Source organism: Azolla caroliniana, unplaced genomic scaffold, assembly GCF_043228905.1.
Source record: "Azolla caroliniana isolate FFs.n. ecotype wild unplaced genomic scaffold, voAzoCaro1.0.p SCAF_15, whole genome shotgun sequence".
NCBI lineage: Eukaryota > Viridiplantae > Streptophyta > Polypodiopsida > Salviniales > Salviniaceae > Azolla > Azolla caroliniana.
In genome coordinates, this window is record NW_028230450.1 from 16,088,134 (window position 1) to 16,099,021 (window position 10,888).

At 38.0% G+C, this 10,888-nt stretch overlaps 1 protein-coding gene across 1 annotated transcript; it reads right to left on the reverse strand.

Moving 5' to 3' along the window:
- Positions 1-384: 384 nt before the first annotated feature.
- On the reverse strand, positions 385-5,408 carry LOC147854819 (cytochrome c oxidase assembly factor HCC1-like). Its single transcript, XM_087331491.1, has 6 exons — positions 5,207-5,408; positions 2,936-3,017; positions 2,652-2,855; positions 2,473-2,562; positions 2,244-2,376; positions 385-727 (listed from the first exon to the last, which is right to left on the reverse strand). The coding sequence occupies exons 2-6, from the start codon at positions 3,012-3,014 to the stop codon at positions 631-633; spliced, it is 603 nt and encodes a 200-aa protein (XP_087187617.1). The 5' UTR covers positions 3,015-3,017; positions 5,207-5,408; the 3' UTR covers positions 385-630.
- Between the last annotated feature and the right edge of the window lie 5,480 nt (positions 5,409-10,888).

Here is a 10,888-nt window from a genome sequence, read left to right on the forward strand (position 1 = left end):
CTTCACCACAACATTTTGCTTATGTTGCATGCTATCTTACTAGTTGAAGATGCATTAGAAACGGGGAGAATCTAGGAAATAGTTACAATGAAATATATGGAGAAAATTTGTACACTTTGTTTAAGTTATAGAATTCATGTTTAACATACATTCTCACTTCTTTCAGCAATCCTCTCAATTATATTAGAGCATCGCTCTTCAAGCCAGAACACTTTAACCATGTCAAATATGTCCATAATTAGCAACATTAACTTGGGCTAGCCCACTTGCAAGTAAACATACCTTCAGCTAAATCACAAAAAGCAATGACAGTGCACACTGGACAAAAGTTGGCATTTCTAATCATACAAGTAAACAGTTATATCTGTCATAGTGACATATCAATGAAGCGAAATAATCACGTAATTGAACAAAATCGCTCTTCTAATCGGACAAGGTATGTGAGAAAAGATTCCCAGCACAAGTACATGGGCCGACACCCTCAGATTCATATGCCAAGAGCTACTATAAACATTGGGTTTAGACTTCTTCTTTTTTGTCGATCCTTAAATCAAGTGTATGTGTGCAATGATCAGACAACAGACATTTAACAGGTCAAAAGGATTCTCTCAATGCAAAACAGTTCCCCTCTTACCTAATTTCTTTAAGTATGCCAGCATATAAATTGTTGACATCATATTCTCTTCCAAAAAATTTGACAAACTTCATACTTGGATCCATTAGATACCTGTATCAATAACAAAGGAAATATTAAGATAGGAACAATGTTCAAGGCACCTCAGAAACCATGAACAGTAATTGTCAATAGAGAGATTACAAAACTGATCCACTTTTATCATATTTTAAAAGCTAATAGATTTGACATTTGTTCTTCAAAATCAAATATCAGTGATGAGAAAAAAAATTGTGAACAGAGAAAAAAGAAAACAGTGATGTGTCAACAGATGCAAGGAAGATCAGTTTGGCACTGAATCAGGCTGCTGTATGGGAAATTTTTGTTACAGAAATTAATTATCCCAAGGTTCAACCATTAGAGATTTTGAGAGAGAGTGTCCATATGGTTGTAGCTCAGTTGGTAAGGTTGTTCCACAGACATCAGAAGGCAACAAATTCAACCCTATACATTCCGCAGAGGCATCTAGTAAATAGTGCATATAGTGAGATTTGAAGTTAGGTGCATAGGTTGGCAAAAACTTGGGTTAACACTAGGGTACAGCCCTAATACAAAAAGAAAATGGGAGAGAAAGATACATTAATGTCTTTAAAGAGGTTAAAATGGCCTAAAAGGCCAAACAATAGATTACATCTCAAAATGTCATCTTGTGTTTGCGAATAAACCAAAATAAATATAATTAAACCATAGGTTATTAAAGAATCTAGTTATCTGAGCCCTCAAGATTCCGAACCTAGATAGACTGAAACTTCTGCCTTCAAAAATCTCCAAAATGGGCTGCTCCAATATGGAGAAAGAAAGAAAGGAAGAAAGATATATTAACGTTGTTTAAGAGGCCAAAATGGCCTATAAGACAAACAAGAAATTACATCTTAAGTGTTGTCTCGTCTTTGAGAACAACAAATCAAAATAAAATAAGTATTACTCAATAAATATAAAAGTAAATAAGATAAAAAGAGACTAAAGAATCTGGTTTTCGGCACATGTGAGATTCTCAAGTTAGATATATTATAACTTTTATCTTCGAAAGATCTCTAGCATAGGTTGATCCAGAATGGAGAGAGAGAGAGAGAGAGAGAGAGAGGCCTTTCAATAAGTCTGATGATATAAAGGAAAAAAATGTATATGTTGCAACAAAATGGTAAAAGCAATATTGGCCCATCCATGATGACATAATATATTTTATGATTAATGCGGTTGTACGGATAAAGATTATGGCCAGAAGACGATAGTGCCTTCTAGCATGTCGGATTCCAACCTTTGATTCTTTCCGATCCATTCAATATTATTGTAATCCCTGAATTTCAATATTCAAAATCTGCGGGAGTTGCAAGTAGGATAGTCCAAATCTGGAGGAAAACCTACATTCTTAACTATATTAAGTAAAATCTTGTCTGTGTTATAGAAGCTATACCAGTGGCTTATTTCATTCATGGTGCCTTCAAAACGGAAAGAAAGGCATATTGAAGAAATACATTACTGCTAAGGTCAGACAATCTATGAAGATTTTGGATGCAATTTTGGATAATTTCACAATGATGTATGACTATAATACAGTGATTAAACTTACACAAGATTTGAGTGATCCACAAGGTAATCCGAGCCTTCCTCTTCGACCTTCTTATAGAATATCCTATATTCCCGAGCTACTTGCCGGATATCATCAACAGGACCCGTCAACCCTATTATCTTTGGATGGAACTCTGGATAAGATTGAGACAGTATAATTCAGTTTAAACTTCCTATTAGTCTTTAAGATGAAAGTTTCCAAAAACAGTATTATACTTTGATAACACAACCTGATAGATATGCTTGAAGCTGCAAAGTAGAATCACGCTTAGGATCTATGGTGATAAAAACTGGTTGGATACTGAAATCGGTATGTGCATCTACAAAGACAACATATTTTTGAGAACTTATTTCGAAATATTTTTTGGATAGGAGTTCAGACAAAATAAATTATAAAATCTAAAACTACCTATCATCTCAATAACCTTTGCAATCTTTTCCAACTCTTCTGGACAGTCCTCAGGACATGAAGTGTAGCCAAAGTAGATGAGTGTCCAGTTTCCTATAAATGTTTGATCTGTAACCACCTCTCCTGTATGGCTAATTAATGTGAATGGTCCTCCCAGTATTGTTTTTTTGTCAGTTGATAATTTTTTCACATCTGGCTTTCGAGCTGTGTATCAAAAAGTAAAAAAATTCCAGTACAGCAAAGAATTCTTACACAGAAGAGGACAAAAATCCAGATATTATTACCTTGGATGGGGCTCTGCCTTTCATTGCTGTGATAGATGAAATATCCCCCAATAGACACCAGCACAGCACCAAATCCCATCAACTATAATAAGACTCATATGCAGTAAATCAAGCCTGTCAACTGAGGATTGAGCTAAATTTTAAAACACTATATTGGTGAAAACAAAAGAAGACGAAGGACAATCGCATTTAGATAGGGGAAATCAACTAGAATGCTGAAAAATAATGTAATGTATTGTGCATCTCTACGTAAGCTCAGACTATTCAATTATTCTTACATTCATTGAGAAGAAGAGAAAAAGGAAAAAAGTAATACATAAATTCAAATAGAGAAAATATAAATATACTAACATAAGCGTCCTGCAAATGTAAACAAACCACAACTACAATCCTTGTTTCTAAAGTTTCAAGTAACCATCTCAAAAGGTAAATCATCAGCAAAGCCATTGTTAATAGCATGGCTAAATTTCAAAAGCTATGACATGCCTATCAACTTTGTGGGGCCAAATAGTATGTGCTTAGTCTAGGCTCTAGCATCCAGAGACATTGATGATGATTGGAACAGTGGACAATAATGCCCTTGTAAGAAAAGAGTATAACCTGGCTAAGAAACTGCGGTAAGAGTTTAATCTAGATGTCCTTAGTTTTCTCATTTCATCAATCGTTTTCTCTTTTGTCAACATACCCTCCCCCAATTCTAGCCCAACAAGATGCCATTCATTGACAGAAATATGTTAATACTTCAGAAAGTTAACTCATTTCGATTACACATAGTGTTTATATAGGTGAGGGATGATGGAAGAGAGATCATCTGTCCACCTTTCCTGTACCTTCATTGCCTATTTACTTTGTAAGGTAAGCTCACTAATGAGCCTCACACAATTATATATTCTAATATTGGTCCCTGATGTATCAATCAGATGCTAATTTTGCTAATAATGAAAATGCCCTTTCCATTTTACATTGATGACTCTTCCACTGATGCATTCTACAGACAAATATGATCATTGAATATTAATAGATCAGATTTGATACTCTTATGTACACAAGTAAGGAGTACCTTCCTCAATTGTCTACTTCATAATCAACTCTCCTCCACACTCATAGGAGCATAGTTGGCCAGTGTAGACACCCTCATTCCTGACAGCATCCATTACAACCCAAGAAAACACTTGACAGCCATGATGAATTGTTCTTACTGTAGTGGAAAAACGTAATGAATGTCGTGAAAAAGGTGGGATACTACACTCACAATGGGCGTTGTACACGCTTGTATACACAACGCTCTTTTGCCCATAAACCTCAAGCACTATGACCTACAACATGCCCATCCTCCCTCAAATGTGTGGTTTGTTGAGTGTGCAACCACAAAGTGGGTTGATACATGTGCCACATTCTGTAAAACCACGTCAGTGTACAACTAGGATGACCACCACCTAATTTTATAGCCTACAATGCTGATTGATGGCCCTTACATGACACCTACCCACGCCCAAATGTGTGACTACTAAGAACATGGCCATGAGAACAATTACGAGGGGAACTATGAGGAGAGTTGACCCCACTGCATGCACAATGAGGACAATCACACAGGACTGTAGGCCCCACTACATGTGCAACGTGTGTGACTATTATCCAGGCAACAATGACTGCTCATGCAATCAACATAAAAAACACAAAATCACAGCAGCCCTAGCCATGGCCCATGCTTCAGAATGATCTTACCTCTACCAGCATCAAGTGAAAGTTCCCAAGAGCAACCCCATGGTAGGGACAGTGCACAGGAGGTGGCTAAGAAGGACGCCAACAATAAAACATCATCATCACCCACCCTAGATTGAGCCAACAAGGCTTGCAACACTAAGTTGTGTGAATTAAAAGACAAGATTCTCACTAGAAAACACATTCCAAGACAGCAATTCCCGCTAGAAATAAATCATTTTATAGCCTATCCATCACTTTCCACTAGAAATAATAGTCAAGTACCTAATTTTGAAGGACAATTTCTTCTGAAGCTCTTTATCTAATTCTGATGAGGAATGGAAAGTAAAATACAAGAAGTGGTAGGGTATAAACTAGGTCAATTCTTATCTAAATAAAATTACAAACTAATCATAATTCTTTTGTTTCATGTTCTGTCAAAGATAAAGAATATATTCTTCATTTTTGTTTAACAGGAAATCATTCTTCTTCTCCGGCTAATAATATGAAGTAAAACTTCCTATGAAGGCGTTTGTTTTGATATCAATGAGAAGGATGAAGGATACATACAATAAGTGGTACTCCAAGACTTGAATGTTCATGATACTCTCCTCCAGTAATTTGCTCCTGTTCAAATCTAGCTTTAGACTTATGATAATCTCCATGATGGTGACCATCATATCGAGAGGAGGTGGAATAATATCGCAAATCGAAGCTTCGATGAGATCTCGGTTCGCCGATACACCGAAACTTCGAAAGAAGAAGACCAGAGAAACAGGAGATACATTACCATGGGTGTAATCTATGAAGGAAGAGCGGATACGAAGGTTGGAAGAAACATTGTGTTTCTTCTCTTGGTGTGACACTCTGGGAAGGAGACGTACCTGGGGGTTAGAGATGCATCCATGGAGACGCTTGCAGGCGTGAGTGAGAGCGTTCTGTGCCATCAGGGATCGCCACACATGGTCACATGGTCTCTCTCTCTGTCTCTCTCTGTCTCTGTGTCTCCTCTTTGTCTCTGTCTCTGTTCCTCTGTTCTTCTCTGTTCTTCTCTGTTCCTCTGTTTCTGTGTGTGTGTGTGTGTGTGTGTGAAAGCCCACAATTATGTATGTATATGTACATACATGAATGTAGGGGTTGAACCCATGACCACCTGGTCTCCATTGGGCAACTTTACCAACTGAGCTACATCCATTTGGGATCTCTCTCTCTCTCTCTCTCTCTCTCTCTCTCTCTCTCTCTCTTCTTCAAATGCATTACTATCAAATGTTGTGCTGAAAAGATCGCCTTGCCAAACAACCCATTGACTATTGAGCTTTCTCTCTTTCTATCAAAACTTTCTCTCTATGAAGGTAAATTCAGCTTTCTCTCTTTCTCTCTTTCTCTCTCTCTCTCTCTCTCTCTCAAGTGCGCGTTCTTGTTGCCGCCTTCGCTTGCTACTATTGTTGTCGTTGTCGTACTACTGTTATTCGATGTCGTTGTCGCCTGCTGTTGTCGCTGCTTCTCTAACTTTGTGTTTTTGTTGTGTTGGCGTTTTCTATTGCCCGACCTGTTGTCGTTGTGCTAGTGTGTCATCGTCGTTTGCTATTGTCCGATCACTGCTTGTTGTCGTGCTGGTGTGTGCGTTTCACTTTGAGTGTATGCCTTCTTTGGTAGGTTCTTTTGGCGTGCTCGTCGTGTGCTACATGCGAACCGACGAAATGCCAATGTGAATATAACGTCCATACAGGCTTGGCTAAGTCTTCCACCCATTACTTTTATCTTTTTTTAATATTAAAATGACGTCTAAACGAAAAGAACATAAGGAGACACAAGATGAGGCTATAAGTAAGAAAACTTTTTAGATATGTTTAATCGCTTAACAAAAATAGAGAATGATATACGAAAATAGGCGAAAGAAGCTGAAACCCAAAAGAAAAAAGATAGAGAAGAAAAAGAAACACTTAAGGCCAAAATAGAGAAACTTAAAAGTAGAAAACACCAACCTTAAGAAACAACTTAATGACCTTGAGGTACCTAGAGAAGACAGTGAAATATCATCCATAGAGGATATAAAGGAAGAGATTAAAAAGGTTAAAGAAGAAGTTTAAAATGACATGGAATTAGCTAAAACGGGTTGGGTAGATGTAGTAAAATGAAACATTAAGAAAGAAATAAACGATGAAAATATTGTTAACGCTACCCTTGAAGAAGAGAAAATGTGTTAGTCCTGACGCTTAAATGTACGTGTCATTGAACTCAAGGAAGGTGCATCCCCCGAAGAAGATGCACAAACACTTGGGAAAATGTTAGGGTACACAAAGGCCCTACCAATCACCCAAACTTGGAGGGTCGGACGTGACACAACTAGGATAGTCCTTAAGTTTAAAAATTTGGAATCTAGAATCACATTTTTTAAGAAGAGACCAATTCTTCGAGGATTAAGTGGGGACCCTATCTATCTAGATGAAGACCTCACTAAGATGTAAATTGAGCACCGCAAAAGTTGCATGCCACGAGTCATGCACGCTTGTAAAGAAGGGCATCGCGCATTTTATCGTGACTGACGAGTGATAATAAATGATCGCACTACTAATTGACGACGTGTGACCCATGTGACAGAAAATACACTTAGGATGACCTTATGGAATTGTAACGACACACTCTAGACACACCCTGGCTGCCTAGAGGAGATATTAAAGGTATCATATATACTTTTCTTGGTAGAAACACACCAAAACCCAAATAGAAGACTCCCACGAGTCGAAGGATTCCATTGGGGGTTCGTATTTAGACAAACCTCGCGTCGATGCACTACTAGAGGATCTGGACGTGTTGCAATATTATTTCGGAGAGAGCTACATAATATGATAGAAATACTAAGGACAGACCCAGATGCTCGTTTTATGTCAGTGAAAGTCCTCACTAGCAAGGACCACACAATATTTTTTGCCATTTGTTACTTTCCCCCGAAAGGATCCAAAGTCCTCACTAGCAAGGACCACGCAATATTTTTTGCCATTTGTTTGTAATATGGCTGGAGAGGTGAGATTAGTTAATGAAGGAGTGCCACATGGGCCTTCTCCATACGAACCTTTATCGGATGACATAATTTGATATTCTTCCCAAGGAGAAGTCTTCTGTGTAGGAGATTTCAATGCGAGAACCCAATCTTGACAATGCACAATATTTCAGATGGATAGAAACCTAGAAATGACAAATGTTGATCCTTTAGACATAGGCACCACACGTAGCAAGGAGCGAACACCATGAGCTTTGGTCATCAACTACTTGAACTTGGCAGTCGGCACTGGAATCATATATAATGGTTTAGCCAAGTGGCCAGGCTCAGAAGAGCTCACATGTTTCCCACATGGAGGAGGGGAACACACGATTGACTATCTAATAGGACGCCCTGAAGCTATCCACATGATTAACTCCTTCCGGGTGGCCCCATGTCCTATTGGCACATATATACAAAGAAACTTTACCAAGTCCCAAACCAACTACCCATTCCAATGCCTTCTACACCCCGACCTACCATGGGGACACTTTTCACGACCTCTAGGGTCACGAAGGTCATAAAGAAATTATAACATAGGAAGTCAATGGACCACACAGGATTGCGCACAGAACACATCATATATGCACGAGAGTGCTTAGCTCCCTTTCCAACTCTAATATTCAATCATGCCCTCGCCAAGGGTTTTCCACCACAATGGATTATGAACTCATTTTATTGCTCGTAAGGGAGGCAACAGAGTAGTCCTTGGGGGTACACAAGTTCGTATCTTGCTCTATGCAGACAACATAGTTTTGCTCTCTGAGTCTGAACATGACCTACAAAGGCACCTTAATGCCTTAGATGACTTTTGCACACGAGGATTGGTAATGAACCTAGGAAAAACTAAAGTCCTTATCTTCCACACATTGGCTCAAGTTAGAACTAAGTGTCACCTAACCATCTCCCATAGCCTAGTTGAGGTAGTTAGATCGTATGTATATCTCGGAGTCACTTTCAGTGTCTGCTCAGGTAAATTTTCTATGACACTAGCAACGAAGGATAGACTTACGAGAGGACATGCATCCCTCTCACTCTTAGAGAGACAATGCCACCAGACATACTTTCAAGAGCCACTAACTAAGGGGTGACTCTTTGACTCATTAGTGACCCCCTCCCTCATGTATGCATCAGTGGTTTGGGCTCTAGGGCTACCATCTTTCATATGGACGCAATTAGAGCGTCGTGATAAGGCATCAACTTTACCTTGTTGTATTCCTGGTCAATATGTTATCACGAAGTTGAATCGTGTTAGAAATTATGCCCACCGAGCTTATCGTTGATTTAGAACTCAAGCATTTTGAAAGTATGTGAGTTTCTTATGATCATTGTTGTTAATAATTAGGTAATTAAACATGGGTTAAGTAGTACCTAATTATGTGATTAAGTTAAGCGGAAGATTAAGTGATATGTGTGTGAGAGGAAGAGAGAGAGAGAGAGAGAGATACACTTATGAACAACACAAGATGGGGGATGAGTAACTATATTAAATTAGCATTATCATCATCAAATACAAAAATACCCACAATGAGGTATATATACATCTCATGTGCAAAGGTGCACATGTGTGAGTAGAATATAGGTACTAAGGTGAAGTCCTATATTAAATGTACTTAGGAATGGAGGATCTAGAATATCCCACTTAAGTACAAGGTCTTATTTAAGGCGTTATAGTCAACATATCTAACTAGATTCTATCTAGGTAACTATGAAGTTACATGGTTGACTAACTAACTAAACTAAGTTGAGCTTGATCTCTCAACAATTGTAAACAATAATTTGGTTAGGGAAACCTTACAAGAAGTGATGCCATTGCTCAAAAGAATCAACAATTGCCAATAACTCTTTCTCATGGATTTCATAAATGATTTCTCTAGGTTCTAGCTTTCTTGAATGCAATGCAATTGGTTGCAATTTCTCATCATGTGCTAATTGTGATAAAACACTTTCTAGTGCAAAATCGGATGCATTTTCTTCTGTGGTAAACGACTTTTCTAGGTCAACATGAACAAAACATGGAGCAAATGTAAATGTTTGCTTCAAGTTATCAAATGCCTTAGCTACACTTGATGTCCATACAAATGATCAATTCTTCTTTTGTTAGTTCTATGAGGGGTAAGACAACCTGTGAGTAACTCTTGATGAATTTGCGGTAAAAATTTACAAATCCTTAGAAAAATTGTGCATCGCGAACTGAACATGGTGTCTTCCAATCTAGAACCATTTGTACTTTCTTTGGGCCGATAGAAATACCCTTAAACGACATCTCATACAACTGCATATGAACTTTGAGTCGTACCTAATAGTGGAGTGCCCTCATCACGCCAAGTATATTCACCCCAAGGTTATAGGCTCAACGTAGTTAATTGTCTCCTATGAGGTTATCTGGCTAGCCTTGCTATTTATAGTCAGACCCAAGACCCAACAAGTTCAGACATGGCCTTTAAGGGTTGTCCCAACCCATGTGATTAAAAGTAATCCTCCCTTTACCTCAATCAACCCTCACATTCATATCCTCGTATGTACAAAACTACGGTAAAAACTACCATGGGATAAGTTATGGTTATGTCTGTAACGTACAAGTACAATCAAATAATGTGGCCCATCATCAGATAAAGACAAGTGAAATGTGGGACTTACCAAAACAAGAATTGATTCTTAAAGAAGGATTCAGATTCCTCATTTTCCTACATTGACTACAAACAACATGACTGAGAAACAATTTAAAAATCCTCTTAGCAATAAGATCTTACTCAAATTTGAGAGCCTTTAGACGGAGTTCCATCCTGATCATGAAGCCCCCATAATATCCTACTTCACCTAATATTATTATTTACAACATAATAACCTATATACAACTACTTGTGGCTTTCACCAATTGGCATTTGGACCATCTTTCTCATCATCTTTACAAAACAATTATAAATCTATATGAATGAAGATAACAAATTATACGATGGAAAAATAGTCAGTCTTACCATTGGCAATATCCATTTTGGTTTTGGCAAATCAAGTTATTCACTTGTCTTTGTCTTAGCAATGACCTCTCGTAGTGTTCGAAGAGGGCAATAATAATATCACTATTCTTCCCCTTGGGGTAATTAGATTGTTTTGTTCAAATTATGGACGGAACAACATCTCAAGAAATTCCTAATGGTTCAGCCTTGAGTCATGAACCTTTCATTAGATCATTTCACCTATGGGTCTACGTT

Excerpts from the sequence above, each read along its gene's own strand:
- LOC147854819 (XM_087331491.1), bottom strand. The coding sequence starts at position 3,014 with ATGGGATTTGGTGCTGTGCTGGTGTCTATTGGGGGATATTTCATCTAT. Across the intron at positions 2,856-2,935 it reads AAGGCAGAGCCCCATCCAAG|CTCGAAAGCCAGATGTGAAA; the intron begins GTAATAATATCT and ends TTTGATACACAG. Across the intron at positions 728-2,243 it reads GTGGATCACTCAAATCTTGT|GTATCTAATGGATCCAAGTA; the intron begins GTAAGTTTAATC and ends TTATTGATACAG.